The sequence below is a fragment of the Oncorhynchus mykiss genome, chromosome 13, assembly GCF_057628025.1.
Source record: "Oncorhynchus mykiss isolate SJ-2025 chromosome 13, ASM5762802v1, whole genome shotgun sequence".
In the NCBI taxonomy this organism is placed as follows: domain Eukaryota; kingdom Metazoa; phylum Chordata; class Actinopteri; order Salmoniformes; family Salmonidae; genus Oncorhynchus; species Oncorhynchus mykiss.
Genome location: NC_143034.1, coordinates 2671907 through 2690488, shown reverse-complemented (window position 1 = coordinate 2690488; position 18582 = coordinate 2671907). Strand labels below are relative to the sequence as shown.

Genomic DNA, 18582 nt, shown 5'->3' with positions numbered 1-18582 from the left:
TGAAAGGATGTTCTGCTCCAGCTGTCAGCAAAGGGAGTATTGGTACTAGTTAGACAGGGTAACGGGGGTATTGGTGCTAGTTAGACAGGGTAACGGGCGTATTGGTACTAGTTAGACAGGGTAAAGGGAGTATTGGTACTAGTTAGACAGGGTAAAGGGAGTATTGGTACTAGTTAGACAGGGTAAAGGTGTATTGGTACTAGTTAGACAGGGTAACGGGGGTATTGGTACTAGTTAGACAGGGTAAAGGGAGTATTGGTACCAGTTAGACAGGGTAAAGGGAGTATTGGTACTAGTTAGACAGGGTAAAGGGAGTATTGGTACCAGTTAGACAGGGTAACGGGAGTATTGGTACTAGTTAGACAGGGTAAAGGGAGTATTGGTACCAGTTAGACAGGGTAAAGGGAGTATTGGTACTAGTTAGACAGGGTAAAGGGAGTATTGGTACTAGTTAGACAGGGTAAAGGTGTATTGGTACTAGTTAGACAGGGTAAAGGGAGTATTGGTACCAGTTAGACAGGGTAAAGGGAGTATTGGTACTAGTTAGACAGGGTAACGGGAGTATTGGTACTAGTTAGACAGGGTAAAGGGAGTATTGGTACTAGTTAGACAGGGTAAAGGGAGTATTGGTACTAGTTAGACAGGGTAAAGGTAGTATTGGTGCTAGTTAGACAGGGTAAAGGGAGTATTGGTACCAGTTAGACAGGGTAAAGGGAGTATTGGTACTAGTTAGACAGGGTAACGGGAGTATTGGTACTAGTTAGACAGGGTAAAGGGAGTATTGGTACTAGTTAGACAGGGTAAAGGGAGTATTGGTACTAGTTAGACAGGTTAAAGGGAGTATTGGTACTAGTTAGACAGGGTAAAGGGAGTATTGGTACTAGTTAGACAGGGTAAAGGGAGTATTGGTACTAGTTAGACAGGGTAAAGGGAGTATTGGTACTAGTTAGACAGGGTTAAGGTAGTATTGGTACTAGTTAGACAGGGTTAAGGGAGTATTGGTACTAGTTAGACAGGGTAAAGGGAGTATTGGTACTAGTTAGACAGGGTTAAGGTAGTATTGGTACTAGTTAGACAGGGTTAAGGGAGTATTGGTACTAGTTAGACAGGGTAAAGGGAGTATTGGTACTAGTTAGACAGGGTAAAGGGAGTATTGGTACTAGTTAGACAGGGTAAAGGGAGTATTGGTACTAGTTAGACAGGGTAAAGGGAGTATTGGTACCAGTTAGACAGGGTGAAGGGAGTATTGGTACTAGTTAGACAGGGTAAAGGGAGTATTGGTACTAGTTAGACAGGGTTAAGGTAGTATTGGTACTAGTTAGACAGGGTTAAGGGAGTATTGATGCTAGTTAGACAGGGTAAAGGGAGTATTGGTACCAGTTAGAGGTTAAAGGGAGTATTGGTACTAGTTAGACACGGTAAAGGGAGTATTGGTACTAGTTAGACAGGGTTAAGGTAGTATTGGTGCTAGTTAGACAGGGTAAAGGGAGTATTGATGCTAGTTAGACAGGGTAAAGGGAGTATTGATACTAGTTAGACAGGGTAAAGGGAGTATTGGTACTAGTTAGACAGGGTAAAGGGAGTATTGGTACTAGTTAGACAGGGTTAAGGGAGTATTGGTACTAGTTAGACAGGGTAAAGGGAGTATTGGTACTAGTTAGACAGGGTAAAGGGAGTATTGGTACTAGTTAGACAGGGTAAAGGGAGTATTGGTACTAGTTAGACAGGGTAAAGGGAGTATTGGTACTAGTTAGACAGGGTAAAGGGAGAATTGGTACTAGTTAGACAGGGTTAAGGGAGTATTGGTACCAGTTAGACAGGGTAACGGGAGTATTGGTACTAGTTAGACAGGGTAAAGGGAGTATTGGTACTAGTTAGACAGGGTAAAGGGAGTATTGGTACTAGTTAGACAGGGTAAAGGGAGTATTGGTACTAGTTAGACAGGGTAAAGGGAGTATTGGTACTAGTTAGACAGGGTAAAGGGAGTATTGGTACTAGTTAGACAGGGTAAAGGGAGTATTGGTACTAGTTAGACAGGGTAAAGGGAGTATTGGTACTAGTTAGACAGGGTAAAGGGAGTATTGGTACTAGTTAAGACAGGGTAAAGGGAGTATTGGTACTAGTTAGACAGGGTAAAGGGAGTATTGGTACTAGTTAGACAGGGTAAAGGGAGTATTGGTACTAGTTAGACAGGGTAAAGGGAGTATTGGTACTAGTTAGACAGGGTAAAGGGAGTATTGGTACTAGTTAGACAGGGTAAAGGGAGTATTGGTACTAGTTAGACAGGGTAAAGGGAGTATTGATGCTAGTTAGACAGGGTAAAGGGAGTATTGGTACTAGTTAGACAGGGTAAAGGGAGTATTGGTACTAGTTAGACAGGGTAAAGGGAGTATTGGTACTAGTTAGACAGGGTAAAGGGAGTATTGGTACTAGTTAGACAGGGTAAAGGGAGTATTGGTACTAGGTAGACAGGGTAAAGGGAGTATTGGTACTAGTTAGACAGGGTAAAGGGAGTATTGGTACTAGTTAGACAGGGTAAAGGTAGTATTGGTACTAGTTAGACAGGGTAACGGGAGTATTGGTACTAGTTAGACAGGGTAAAGGGAGTATTGGTACTAGTTAGACAGGGTAAAGGGAGTATTGGTACCAGTTAGACAGGGTAAAGGGAGTATTGGTACTAGTTAGACAGGGTAAAGGGAGTATTGGTACTAGTTAGACAGGTTAAAGGGAGTATTGGTACTAGTTAGACAGGGTAAAGGGAGTATTGGTACTAGTTAGACAGGGTAACGGGAGTATTGGTACCAGTTAGACAGGGTAAAGGGAGTATTGGTACTAGTTAGACAGGGTAACGGGAGTATTGGTACTAGTTAGACAGGGTAAAGGGAGTATTGGTACTAGTTAGACAGGGTAAAGGGAGTATTGGTACCAGTTAGACAGGGTAAAGGGAGTATTGGTACTAGTTAGACAGGGTAACGGGAGTATTGGTACTAGTTAGACAGGGTAAAGGGAGTATTGGTACTAAATAAATTAAGACTAAAAAAAATATTATTTTATTACAAAGAAGCGTCCCGTCCACTAGATTATACGTCACGCTAGAAACATCGCCATCTGTTGTCTGGATTGGGTAACGCAGTCGAGGAAAATATTTGATTTTCAGACAAAGTTTCTTTCAAAAGTTTAATATTATATTGAGACTTACAAAGAGAAGCTTTGGTTCACCAATTAACTTTTGATGAGTGAGAATTTTAATATCAACTTCACATCTACTACACATCTGTATTCTATGTAAATTCTGATTCATTCAGTCAACAGATAATATCAAAATAAACAACTCTATACTGCTTCTACATAGTGGAATTGGTGGGAACATTCATGTTTTTCAGGTCAACAACTTATCAATGTTGTTATAAAAACGTCATCACATTTTCATCGTCCTTTATCTTGACGACTAGTAAACATATTAACTCAATGAAACAAAACGACTAAATTCAAGAGGTTTCAAAGTTCAAAATCAAGAAATGCTCATTCTATTAATCTATTCCATAATGTACATGGTGCAATATCTAAATCATGTATTCAATCAAATTAATTTAGCGAAAAGCCAGATCACATCAAATCCAAGAGGTTTTAGGTTAGAATCAAGAGATCCAAAACTCCATTAATCTATATAATAATATCCCCAAATTATAATGAACAACAGAGGGTTTATAGTTGTATCCATTAAAGTTCATAATCAAAACAAAATACAAATTGTGTTTAATCTGATTTTAGATCAGGTCTCCAGATAAACATTTTTTTTTTTAAAGTTGGGATATTTTTAATGATTTCATATAAACAATATGATTTCATTTGGCATGAACGAAAACACAAATTCTCAGTCAAAAACACAAGTCAGAACACAGCCTCTCTATTCTCTCATGTGATTTCAGGTCCTCTGACTGGGAAAATGTCTTTCCACAATGAGAGCAGTGGTATGTCTTCTCCTCCTGTGTATGTATTATTTCATGCTTATTCAGATGTCTTAAGCGGTTAAATGTCTTTCCACACATGGAGCAGTAGTACGTCTTATCCCCTCCTGTGTGTGTCCTGTCATGCCTATTCAGGGCCCCTAACTTGGTAAAACTCTTTCCGCACAGGGAGCATTGGTAGGGCTTTTCTTGTGTGTGTTTTGTCTCATGCTCTTTTAGGTTCCCTAAGCGGGTAAAATTCTTTCCGCACAGGGAGCATTGGAAAGGCTTTCCCCCTGTGTGTATCTTCTCATGCTCCTTCAGGGCCCCTAACTTGGTAAAACTCTTTCCGCACAGGGAGCATTGGAAAGGTTTTTCACCTGTGTGTATCTTCTCATGCTCCTTCAGCCTCCCTAACTGGGTAAAACGCTTTCCACACTGGGAACATTGGAAAGGTTTTTCCCCTGTGTGTGAACTCTCATGGGTTTTCAGGCTCCCTAACCAGGCGAAAGTCAATCCACACTGGGAACAGTGGAACGGTTTCTCTCCAGAGTGTATTCTCTTATGCTCCCTTAGGCTCCCTAACCAGGTAAATCTCTTTCCACACTGGGAACATTGGAAAGGCTTTTCTCCTGTGTGTTTTCTCTCGTGCTGTTTTAGGTACCCTGACCAACTAAAACTCTTTCCACAGTGGGAGCAGTGGTGTCGTCTCGCTGGTTTGGGCGTCTCTGGGTCTGGTTCCCCTGAAGGACTCTTCCTGCTGTCAGAGTGGGAGTCTGGTCTCTCTCCTGCCAAAGACAAACATATTATTTTAGTTAAACAGAAACCTGAATGAAATCTCCAAATGATAAAACTGTCTTCCTATGAGGTTTAATCCAGACTAGACACCTCAAAAGAATAGTGTCTGTAGTGGTCTGTAGGCCAATAAAAACACTCTTCAACTTGACTATTGTGAAGCAGTATTAGACCTAATGGATAAATAGACTGGTCAGTATAGGATACATGTAATAGACTAGTCAGTATAGGATACATGTAATAGACTAGTCAGTATAGGATACATGTATTAGACTAGTCAGTATAGGATACATGTAACAGACTAGTCAGTATAGGATACATGTAATAGACTAGTCAGTATAGGATACATGTAATAGACCTAATGGATAAATAGACTAGTCAGTATAGGATACATGTATTAGACTAGTCAGTATAGGATACATGTAATAGACTAGTCAGTATAGGATACATGTAACAGACTAGTCAGTATAGGATACATGTAACAGACTAGTCAGTATAGGATACATGTAATAGACTAGTCAGTATAGGATACATGTAATAGACTAGTCAGTATAGGATACATGTAATAGACCTAATGGATAAATAGACTAGTCAGTATAGGATACATGTAATAGACTAGTCAGTATAGGATACATGTAATAGACTAGTCAGTATAGGATACATGTAATAGACCTAATGGATAAATAGACTAGTCAGTATAGGATACATGTAATAGACCTAATGGATAAATAGACTAGTCAGTATAGGATACATGTATTAGACTAGTCAGTATAGGATACATGTAATGGACTAGTCAGTATAGGATACATGTAATAGACTAGTCCGTATAGGAAACATGTAATAGACCTAATGGATAAATAGACTAGTCCGTATAGGATACATGTAATAGACCTAATGGATAAATAGACTAGTCAGTATAGGATACATGTATTAGACTAGTCAGTATAGGATACATGTAATAGACTAGTCAGTATAGGATACATGTAATAGACTAGTCAGTATAGGATACATGTAATAGACTAGTCAGTATAGGATACATGTAATAGACTAGTCAGTATAGGATACATGTAATAGACTAGTCAGTATAGGATACATGTAATAGACTAGTCAGTATAGGAAACATGTAATAGACTAGTCAGTATAGGAAACATGTAATAGACCTAATGGATAAATAGACTAGTCCGTATAGGAAACATGTAATAGACTAGTCAGTATAGGATACATGTAATAGACCTAATGGATAAATAGACTAGTCAGTATAGGATACATGTAATAGACTAGTCAGTATAGGATACATGTAATAGACTAGTCAGTATAGGATACATGTAATAGACTAGTCAGTATAGGATACATGTAATAGACTAGTCAGTATAGGATACATGTAATAGACTAGTCAGTATAGGATACATGTAATAGACTAGTCAGTATAGGATACATGTAATAGACTAGTCAGTATAGGATACATGTAATAGACTAGTCAGTATAGGACACATGTAATAGACTAGTCAGTATAGGATACATGTATTAGACCTAATGGATAAATAGACTAGTCAGTATAGGATACATGTAATAGACTAGTCAGTATAGGATACATGTAATAGACTAGTCAGTATAGGATACATGTAATAGACTAGTCAGTATAGGATACATGTAATAGACTAGTCAGTATAGGATACATGTAATAGACTAGTCAGTAAAGGATACATGTAATAGACTAGTCAGTATAGGATACATGTAATAGACTAGTCAGTATAGGATACATTTAAAAAAAATAAATTATTTCACCTTTATTTAACCAGGGAGGCAAGTTGAGAACAAGTTCTCATTTACAATTGCGACCTGGCCAAGATAAAGCAAAGCAGTTCGACACATACAACGACACAGAGTTACACATGGAGTAAAACAAACATACAGTCAATAATACAGTATAAACAAGTCTATATACAATGTGAGCAAATGAGGTGAGAAGGGAGGTAAAGGCAAAAAAGGCCATGGTGGCAAAGTAAATACAATATAGCAAGTAAAACACTGGAATGGTAGATTTGCAATGGGAGAATGTGCAAAGTAGAAATAAAAATAATGGGGTGCAAAGGAGCAAAATAAATAAATAAATAAAATACAGTAGGGAAAGAGGTAATTGTTTGGGCTAAATTATAGGTGGGCTATGTACAGGTGCAGTAATCTGTGAGCTGCTCTGACAGTTGGTGCTTAAAGCTAGTGAGGGAGATAAGTGTTTCCAGTTTCAGAGATTTTTGTAGTTCGTTCCAGTCATTGGCAGCAGAGAACTGGAAGGAGAGGCGGCCAAAGAAAGAATTGGTTTTGGGGGTGACTAGAAAGATATACCTTCTGGAGCGTGTGCTACAGGTGGGAGATGCAATGGTGACCAGCGAGCTGAGATAAGGGGGGACTTTACCTAGCAGGGTCTTGTAGATGACATGGAGCCAGTGGGTTTAGCGAGGGCCAGCCAACGAGAGCGTACAGGTCGCAATGGTGGGTAGTATATGGGGCTTTGGTGACAAAACGGATTGCACTGTGATAGACTTGATAGACATGTAATAGACTAGTCAGTATAGGACACATGTAATAGACTAGTCAGTATAGGATACATGTAATAGACTAGTCAGTATAGGATACATGTAATAGACTAGTCAGTATAGGACACATGTAATAGACTAGTCAGTATAGGACACATGTAATAGACTAGTCAGTATAGGACACATGTAATAGACTAGTCAGTATAGGACACATGTAATAGACTAGTCAGTATAGGATACATGTAATAGACTAGTCAGTATAGGACACATGTAATAGACTAGTCAGTATAGGATACATGTAATAGACTAGTCAGTATAGGATACATGTAATAGACTAGTCAGTATAGGATACATGTAACAGACTAGTCAGTATAGGATACATGTAATAGACTAGTCAGTATAGGATACATGTAATAGACTAGTCAGTATAGGATACATGTATAAATAAGTATGTACTATTAGTTCCTTTCAGATGAGCATACTAGAGCTTTTCCCGTCTATCGGAAGTTGATGCTGTTGCTATGCAACCTCTTGCTAGCTAGTTAGCATAACACATAACTAGTTAGACATTTTACGACTTCAATTATACTTTATTATTGACTGTATGTTTGTTTTACTCCATGTGTAACTCTGTGTTGTTGTATCTGTCGAACTGCTTTGCTTTATCTTGGCCAGGTCGCAATTGTAAATGAGAACTTGTTCTCAACTTGCCTACCTGGTTAAATAAAGGTGAAATAAAATAAATAAATAAATAAAAATTATGCTTCTTTGCCGACATTTACTGACAGCGGCCACATTCAATGGGTGTTGAGCATACGAGCTGTATCACCGCCTGGTACGGCAGCTGCACCGCCCACAACCGCAGGGCTCCGCCCACAACCGCAGGGCTCCGCCCACAACCGCAGGTCACCGCCCACAACCGCAGGGCACCGCCCACAACCGCAGGGCTCCGCCCACAACCGCAGCTGCACCGCCCACAACCGCAGGGCACCGCCCACAACTGCAGGGCTCCGCCCACAACCGCAGAGCATACGAGCTGTATCACCACCTGGTACGGCAGCTGCACCGCCCACAACCGCAGGGCACCGCCCACATAATGGAACACTGGTCACTTTAATAATGGAACACTGGTCACTTTAATAATGGAACACTGGTCACTTTAATAATGGAACACTGGTCACTTTAATAATGGAACACTGGTCCCTTTAATAATGGAACACTGGTCACTTTAATAATGGAACACTGGTCACTTTAATAATGGAACACTGGTCCCTTTAATAATGGAACACCGGTCACTTTAATAATGGAACACCGGTCACTTTAATAATGGAACACCGGTCACTTTAATAATGGAACACTGGTCACTTTAATAATGGAACACTGGTCACTTTAATAATGGAACACTGATCACTTTAATAATGGAACACTGATCACTTTAATAATGGAACACTGGTCACTATAATAATGGAACACTGGTCACTTTAATAATGGAACACTGGTCCCTTTAATAATGGAACACTGGTCCCTTTAGTAATGGAACACTGGTCACTTTAATAATGGAACACTGGTCCCTTTAATAATGGAACACTGGTCACTTTAATAATGGAACACTGGTCACTTTAATAATGGAACACTGGTCACTTTAATAATGGAACACTGGTCACTTTAATAATGGAACACTGGTCACTTTAATAATGGAACACTGGTCACTTTAATAATGGAACACTGGTCCCTTTAATAGTGGAACACTGGCCACTTTAATAATGGAACACTGGTCACTTTAATAATGGAACACTGGTCACTTTAATAATGGAACACTGGTCCCTTTAATAATGGAACACTGGTCACTTTAATAATGGAACACTGGTCACTTTAATAATGGAACACTGGTCCCTTTAATAGTGGAACACTGGCCACTTTAATAATGGAACACTGGTCACTATAATAATGGAACACTGGTCACTTTAATAATGGAACACTGGTCACTTTAATAATGGAACACTGGTCCCTTTAATAGTGGAACACTGGTCACTTTAATAATGGAACACTGGTCACTTTAATAATGGAACACTGGTCACTTTAATAATGGAACACTGGTCACTTTAATAATGGAACACTGGTCCCTTTAATAATGGAACACTGGTCAGAATGGTTCCATTTTGCTTTACTCATCTCATATGTATATACTGTATTCTATTCTACTGTATTTAAGTCAATGCCACTCTGACGTCGCTCAACCTAATATTTGATATATTTCTTCATTATTATACTATAGATTTGTGTGTATTGTTGTGAATTGTTAGATACAACTGCACTGTTGGAGCTGGAAACACAAGCATGTCTCCACACCTGCTAAATATGTGACCAATGAAATTGATTTGAAGTTATTCTACCATCTCTACTGATCTGCGTGACAAGTATGATTTTCATTGGCACATTTTTTCATGGAACAGTTTCATTTAATTTATATTAAAATATTTAATCTCAAAATCATTGTCATGTGATTAATCAAGATGGTATCTAAATGAAAATGATACAAACCTAAAAAGTAACTTATTTGGCCAAATATGTAAAAATAAAAATTACCTACGTAAAGACAACAAATAAAAACATTGCAGACTGCAGTTAGAAAATATCCTGATAAAAATACATCTCCTATAAATCACATTGGCTACACATGACCTGTCTGCTAGGAGTTGGAAACATTGGCTACACATGGTCTGTCTGCTAGGAGCTGGAAACATTGGCTACACATGGCCTGTCTGCTAGGAGCTGGAAACATTGGCTACACATGGCCTGTCTGCTAGGAACTGGAAACATTGGCTACACATGGCCTGTCTGCTAGGAACTGGAAACATTGGCTACACATGGCCTGTCTGCTAGCAGCTGGAAACATTGGCTACACATGGCCTGTCTGCTAGGAACTGGAAACATTGGCTACACATGGCCTGTCTGCTAGCAGCTGGAAACATTGGCTACACATGGCCTGTCTGCTAGGAACTGGAAACATTGGCTACACATGGCCTGTCTGCTAGGAACTGGAAACATTGGCTACACATGGCCTGTCTGCTAGGAACTGGAAACATTGGCTACACATGGCCTGTCTGCTAGCAGCTGGAAACATTGGCTACACATGGCCTGTCTGCTAGGAACTGGAAACATTGGCTACACATGGCCTGTCTGCTAGGAACTGGAAACATTGGCTACACATGGCCTGTCTGCTAGCAGCTGGAAACATTGGCTACACATGGCCTGTCTGCTAGGAACTGGAAACATTGGCTACACATGGCCTGTCTGCTAGCAGCTGGAAACATTGGCTACACATGGCCTGTCTGCTAGGAACTGGAAACATTGGCTACACATGGCCTGTCTGCTAGGAACTGGAAACATTGGCTACACATGGCCTGTCTGCTAGGAACTGGAAACATTGGCTACACATGGCCTGTCTGCTAGGAGCTGGAAACATTGGATTAACTTGGTCTGGCCCAGAAGATGGTGCTAGTGAACTCACAACATTGTATTAAATATTCTGGGCCCTCAGAGTTTCCTGCCCCAGTGAGCTCTGGACAGACAGACACAGCTGAAGGCCAAGGGATAATTAGTAATCAGGTAGGGCTATTTTCTGACGTTTCCATTGGATGCCGTAAGATGCGATGGATAATTAGTAATCAGGTAGGGCTATTTTCCGACGTTTCCATTGGATGCCGTAAGATGCGTTGGATAATTAGTAATCAGGTAGGGCTATTTTCTGACGTTTCCATTGGATGCCGTAAGATGCGTTGGATAATTAGTAATCAGGTAGGGCTATTTTCTGACGTTTCCATTGGATGCCGTAAGATGCGTTGGATAATTAGTAATCAGGTAGGCCTTTAAAAAAAAAGACTTTTCCATTGAATCAGAGGATGAAAAATAACAAATAAATCACCCTGAGTGGTTCTCTAAAGGGAGAGAGCAGGAAAGATGTTTCTAATCTGCTCCATTGAGGAACTATTGTCATTCTCCATGGATGTAAAAACACACTTTGTTTACTTCCTGTTTGAGGAGAAGAAAAAAAAGACTTTTTGAAGCTCCACAGTTTATTAGTGGTGGTGGTGAGTTAAAACTATCAGATCCCCAAAATGGGCACATTTATATCCCTACATTTGAGGGCCAGGTAGTCTACAGACCTGCTTCTATCAGGTGAGTGTCCTTACTCAAGATTGACAGGAGAGCGCCAAACTAAATTAATAAAATTGACAAAAACTCATAAACGGAATGAAAATACACCAACGTTTGCTTCTCACAAGTGTAGCATAGGTTATAAGCTCTGCAAACAACGTGTCCACTCTGACAACGACACGGGTAATAATATATTGAATGCATTAACAGAAATGACTGTAACCAAACAAACATTGCAGATAATAAATGATGATAATTAAGGGTAAATGTAGAACTGGTGAAATATTTATTGTGGAATTAATAGGTAAATATCCTATAGGTGATATATGTATTGGGGAATTGATAGGTAAACATCCTATAGGTGATATATGTATTGGGGAATTGATAGGTAAATATCCTATAGGTGATATATGTATAGGGGAATTGATAGGTAAATATCCTATAGGTGATATATGTATTGGGGAATCGATAGGTAAATATCCTATAGGTGATATATGTATAGGGGAATTGATAGGTAAATATCCTATAGGTGATATATGTATTGGGGAATCGATAGGTAAATATCCTATAGGTGATATATGTATTGGGGAATTGATAGGTAAATATCCTATAGGTGATATATGTATTGGGGAATTGATAGGTAAATATCCTATAGGTGATATATGTATTGGGGAATTGATAGGTAAACATCCTATAGGTGATATATGTATTGGGGAATTGATAGGTAAACATCCTATAGGTGATATATGTATTGGGGAATTGATAGGTAAATATCCTATAGGTGATATATGTATTGGGGAATTGATAGGTAAATATCCTATAGGTGATATATGTATTGGGGAATTGATAGGTAAATATCCTATAGGTGATATATGTATTGGGGAATTGATAGGTAAATATCCTATAGGTGATATATGTATTGGGGAATTGATAGGTAAATATCCTATAGGTGATATATGTATTGGGGAATCGATAGGTAAATGTCTTATAGGTGATATATGTATTGGGGAATCGATAGGTAAATGTCTTATAGGTGATATATGTATTGGGGAATTGATAGGTAAATATCCTATAGGTGATATATGTATTGGGGAATCGATAGGTAAATATCCTATAGGTGATATATGTATAGGGGAATCGATAGGTAAATATCCTATAGGTGATATATGTATTGGGGAATCGATAGGTACATGTCTTATAGGTGATACTGGTGTACCACCCCCACGACCTCTGAAATGGATTAGTCCACTCAGACAGGTGTCTAGTGTGACACATTTGTTATCATATATTTGCCACTGCTCAACTAACAAAAAATATATTGGTTGACCAACAGCCTATCGACCAAATCAATGGACCAGGTGACTAAATGGGATGAGCCCTAAAAACAATGGACCAGGGGACTAAATGGGATCAACCCTAAAACAATGGACCAGGGGACTAAATGGGATCAACCCTAAAACAATGGACCAGGGGACTAAATGGGATCAGCCCTAAAACAATGGACCAGGGGACTAAATGGGATCAGCCCTAAAACAATGGACCAGGGGACTAAATGGGATCAGCCCTAAAACAATGGACCAGGGGACTAAATGGGATCAGCCCTAAAACAATGGACCAGGGGACTAAATGGGATCAGCCCTAAAACAATGGACCAGGGGACTAAATGGGATCAGCACTAAAACAATGGACCAGGGGACTAAATGGGATCAGCCCTAAAACAATGGACAAGGGGACTAAATGGGATCAGCCCTAAAACAATGGACCAGGGGACTAAATGGGATCAGCCCTAAAACAATGGACCAGGGGACTAAATGGGATCAGCCCTAAAAACAAATACACATAATAAATACCAAATGTAAATCAATAAATGCAGATCAAACAGTTTACATAACATACAATATTACAAGCAATTTAAGAACAAACACATTCCTCAACAATGAGGTGGAACACTGACTATGAGGAAACCGTCAGGACTACAGACACAGAGAGAGGATGGTAGAACACTGACTATGAGGAAACTGTCCAGACTACAGACACAGAGAGAGGATGGTAGAACACTGACTGAGGAAACTGTCCAGACTACAGAGACAGAGAGAGGATGGTAGAACACTGACTATGAGGAAACCGTCAGGACTACAGAGACAGAGAGGATGGTAGAACACTGACTATGAGGAAACCATCAGGACTACAGACACAGAGAGAGGATGGTAGAACACTGACTATGAGGAAACCATCAGGACTACAGACACAGAGAGAGGATGGTAGAACACTGACTGAGGAAACTGTCCAGACAGTCAGGACTACAGAGACAGAGAGAGGATGGTAGAACACTGACTGAGGAAACTGTCCAGACTACAGACACAGAGAGAGGATGGTAGAACACAGACTATGAGGAAACTGTCAGGACTACAGACACAGAGAGAGGATGGTAGAAAACTGACTGAGGAAACTGTCCAGACAGTCAGGACTACAGAGACAGAGAGAGGATGGTAGAACACTGACTGAGGAAACTGTCCAGACTACAGACACAGAGAGAGGATGGTAGAACACTGACTGAGGAAACTGTCCAGACAGTCAGGACTACAGACACAGAGAGAGGATGGTAGAACACTGACTGAGGAAACTGTCCAGACAGTCAGGACTACAGACACAGAGAGAGGATGGTAGAACACAGACTATGAGGAAACTGTCCAGACTACAGACACAGAGAGAGGATGGTAGAACACTGACTGAGGAAACTGTCCAGACTACAGACACAGAGAGAGGATGGTAGAACACTGACTGAGGAAACTGTCCAGACAGTCAGGACTACAGAGACAGAGAGAGGATGGTAGAACACTGACTGAGGAAACTGTCCAGACAGTCAGGACTACAGACACAGAGAGGATGGTAGAACACTGACTATGAGGAAACTGTCAGGACTACAGACACAGAGAGAGGATGGTAGAACACTGACTGAGGAAACTGTCCAGACTACAGACACAGAGACAGAGAGAGGATGGTAGAACACTGACTGAGGAAACTGTCCAGACTACAGACACAGAGACAGAGAGAGGATGGTAGAACACTGACTATGAGGAAACTGTCCAGACAGTCAGGACTTATTGTCTAAGTTGTTTGGCATAGTGGTCAAAGTAGCCGATTTGTGTTTACAACAATGTTGGAAGTGATGACGTCACAACGGGCCCTTTTAGAATAGTGAGGAAGTGATGACGTCACAACGGGCCCTTTTAGAATAGTGAGGAAGTGATGACGTCACAACGGGCCCTTATGGAATAGTGAGGAAGTGATGACGTCACAACGGGCCCTTTTAGAATAGTGAGGAAGTGATGACGTCACAACGGGCCCTTATGGAATAGTGAGGAAGTGATGACGTCACAACGGGCCCTTTTAGAATAGTGAGGAAGTGATGACGTCACAACGGGCCCTTATGGAATAGTGAGGAAGTGATGACGTCACAACGGGCCCTTTTAGAATAGTGAGGAAGTGATGACGTCACAACGGGCCCTTTTAGAATAGTGAGGAAGTGATGACGTCACAACGGGCCCTTATGGAATAGTGAGGAAGTGATGACGTCACAACGGGCCCTTTTAGAATAGTGAGGAAGTGATGACGTCACAACGGGCCCTTATGGAATAGTGAGGAAGTGATGACGTCACAACGGGCCCTTTTAGAATAGTGAGGAAGTGATGACGTCACAACGGGCCCTTTTAGAATAGTGAGGAAGTGATGACGTCACAACGGGCCCTTTTAGAATAGTGAGGAAGTGCCGTGAAAGTGAACGAAGACAAAAACGTTTAATAGTTTAAGAAGTAAAAGACACCAAAGAGGTGTAGCCAACCAGCCACACTATTCCAGACCGATCTGCACGTTTTTAAAGTTTATATGACGTTTCCAGCTTAAACGTGAAGGAGTAGCGTTCCTAATTATAATAATAACTAAATGGTCATTTTCCATTACGAAAAATTGTGTGACTTGCTTCAGGTCTTTTAAAAGTGTTTATTAAAAAAAGAAAAAAAATCCCTCAGTGGAAAATGTATATAGTTACACTGTAGTTGAATAGCCTGAACATGTGAAAGATGGTTTGGTGTCTCTAGCTTGAAAGGTATCCTGAGTTACATGTAATGTTGGTGGGTATAAAAAAAGGCAGGATAATGTGGACTCTGAATCACTCTGAAAAGGCAGGATAATGTGGACTCTGAATCACTCTGAGAAGGCAGGATAATGTGGACTCTGAATCACTCTGAAAAGGCAGGATAATGTGGACTCTGAATCACTCTGAAAAGGCAGGATAATGTGGACTCTGAATCACTCTGAAAAGGCAGGATAATGTGGACTCTGAATCACTCTGAAAAGGCAGGATAATGTGGACTCTGAATCACTCTGAAAAGGCAGGATAATGTGGACTCTGAATCACTCTGAGAAGGCAGGATAATGTGGACTCTGAATCACTCTGAGAAGGCAGGATAATGTGGACTCTGAATCACTCTGAAAAGGCAGGATAATGTGGCTTCTGAATCACTCTGAAAAGGCAGGATAATGTGGACTCTGAATCACTCTGAGAAGGCAGGATAATGTGGACTCTGAATCACTCTGAGAAGGCAGGATAATGTGGACTCTGAATCACTCTGAGAAGGCAGGATAATGATTAGTGATTAGAAAAGCTTTAGGTTATTTGGGGAGAGAAATAGTGATGAGTATTTTTTATGGTCGTTGAAGAACCATGTAGAATAGGTTCCTATGGAGACCTACTGATAAACTAACAGTGATCACTGAAAAGTACTGTACATTTTTTCCTGAAGACAATGTGTTGTTTTCTAGCTTGTTTTAATGTATGTATGGCTGCGATATACATGATAGTAGTGGTAGTGACTGGTTATAGTAGTGGTAGTGACTGGTTATAGTAGTGGTAGTGACTGGTTATAGTAGTGGTAGTGACTGGTTATAGTAGTGGTAGTGACTGGTTATAGTAGTGGTAGTGACTGGTTATAGTAGTGGTAGTGTCTACAGTAGTAGTGGTAGTGACTGGTTATAGTAGTGGTAGTGACTGGTTATAGTAGTGGTAGTGACTGGTTATAGTAGTGGTAGTGACTGGTTATAGTAGTGGTAGTGACTGGTTATAGTAGTGGTAGTGACTGGTTATAGTAGTGGTAGTGACTGGTTATAGTAGTGGTAGTGACTGGTTATAGTAGTGGTAGTGTCTACAGTAGTAGTGGTAGTGACTGGTTATAGTAGTGGTAGTGACTGGTTATAGTAGTGGTAGTGACTGGTTATAGTAGTGGTAGTGACTGGTTATAGTAGTGGTAGTGTCTACAGTAGTAGTGGTAGTGACTGGTTATAGTAGTGGTAGTGACTGGTTATAGTAGTGGTAGTGTCTACAGTAGTAGTGGTAGTGACTGGTTATAGTAATGGTAGTGACTGGTTATAGTAATGGTAGTGACTGGTTATAGTTGGAAAAGTAGGTGGATGAAAAGGACAGCTGGAACATATGAAAATTGGTTTGTTGTATCTAGCTTGAACGGTTCAATAGTTTACTGGTAGTGGGTTATTTTATGTAAATGTATGCACATTTATATAGGTTAGTCGATAATGGATTGAAGTCAGGATAGCCTAAACATGTGAACATTGGTTTGGTGTATGTAGCTGTACTTGTGGTGGTCAGTAGCTTTGTGGTTGTGGTCAGTATCTGTAGTCAGTAGGTGTGTTCTGTGGTAGTCAGTAGTTGGCGTCAGTAGGTGAGGTCTGTGGTAGTCAGTAGTTGTGGTCAGTATCTTTGTGGTTGTGGTCAGTGTCTCAGGTTCAGCCTAATCGAACTACCTCCATGTTTTGAGGATATACAGTGTTATTTTACAATTACATTGTTCACAAACAAAGGAGTAAAAAACAAGCTTATATTTTGGGTTCGGAGTTCAGTGGACATTTATAAATTGTATTCTCCAAGAATCAATGGCGAGGCCCAGAGCCATATATTAAAACGATATATTAATTCAATAAGGGCAGTTTGCGGCCCTGCTTTTAAGACGGTACTCACTGGTGTTAATCAAATCTTCAGTCTTCTCTCCTTCCTCTTCATCTCCCAAAACGTCTTCCTCCTCTTTTCTTAAGATAGCCACCTCTGCCACTACAAAGGGTTCTTTCTCTTCTTCCACTGTGACAGTCTCTATCCCCTCTTCATCTTTCACTCTAAAATGTTCTCTCTCTTCTTTCACTGTAACACTGATCGCCTCCTCTTCCTCCTCTTTCATTCTGAAAGCTTCTTCCTCTCCTTTTACTGAAACATCCTCCTCTTCTTTCATGACAATGTTCATCCCCAGAGCCTCTTTCTCCGTCCAGCAGACCTCCTCTTCTTTAACAGGAGAGTAGCTCAGTGAACTCATGGTCTGGGATGTTAGCTAGCTAGCGGGTTAGCATTAACGACTAGCCTGGAGCTAATCTAATTTATCCAGCCAGCTAGCTACCCGATTTACAACGTAAATATGAAATTAAATGGGGCAACTAGCTATACGAAAGAAGTATGTTTTAAAACACAGAAAAATATACACTGAACGCGTCTAAAGAGCTCCAATGTTTCGGCTATGTTGACTAGCAAGCTACCGAGATAGCTAAACAAGCGATGTTAATAAAGAAGCGGCCCGTCCATTAGATTAGACGTCACACTCGGCAGCGTCGCCTTAAAGACGAATAACAACATCCAACATGGCGCCTGGTGCGGTTGCTAGGTGATTTGTGGCGCAAACGCAAAGCCCTCTATATGTAGATGTATATAATGACTGTCCAATAATGGTGCATTCTTTCCACATTTTATTTCCATTCAGACAGAAATATGTTCCATGAATTAAATCATTTTTTAACATTTTTTATTTATTTTTACAATCAGCACATTTTACAATCTGACATGGTGGAAAAATACTGATGGTAAGATTCATGAGATGGTGAATGTTTTTTTAAGTCAACAATTTATCAATGTTGTTATCAAAACAACAGCACCCTATTTTCATACAACAACGTCCTCTGTCATTGCCAACAAAGGGTATATAACAAAGTATTGAGATAAACTTTTGTTATTGACCAAATACTTATTTTCCACCATAATTTGCAAATAAATCCATAAAAAATCCTACAGTGATTTTCTGGATTTTTTTTCTCCT

At 40.1% G+C, this 18582-nt stretch overlaps 1 protein-coding gene across 1 annotated transcript; it reads right to left on the bottom strand.

Moving 5' to 3' along the window:
- Positions 1 to 3163: 3163 nt before the first annotated feature.
- LOC110500805 (uncharacterized) lies at positions 3164 to 18125 on the bottom strand. Its single transcript, XM_036939841.2, has 2 exons — positions 17466 to 18125; positions 3164 to 4735 (listed from the first exon to the last, which is right to left on the bottom strand). Exons 1-2 carry the CDS (start codon positions 17809 to 17811, stop codon positions 3879 to 3881), a joined length of 1203 nt encoding a protein of 400 aa, XP_036795736.2. The 5' UTR covers positions 17812 to 18125; the 3' UTR covers positions 3164 to 3878.
- Positions 18126 to 18582: the final 457 nt, after the last annotated feature.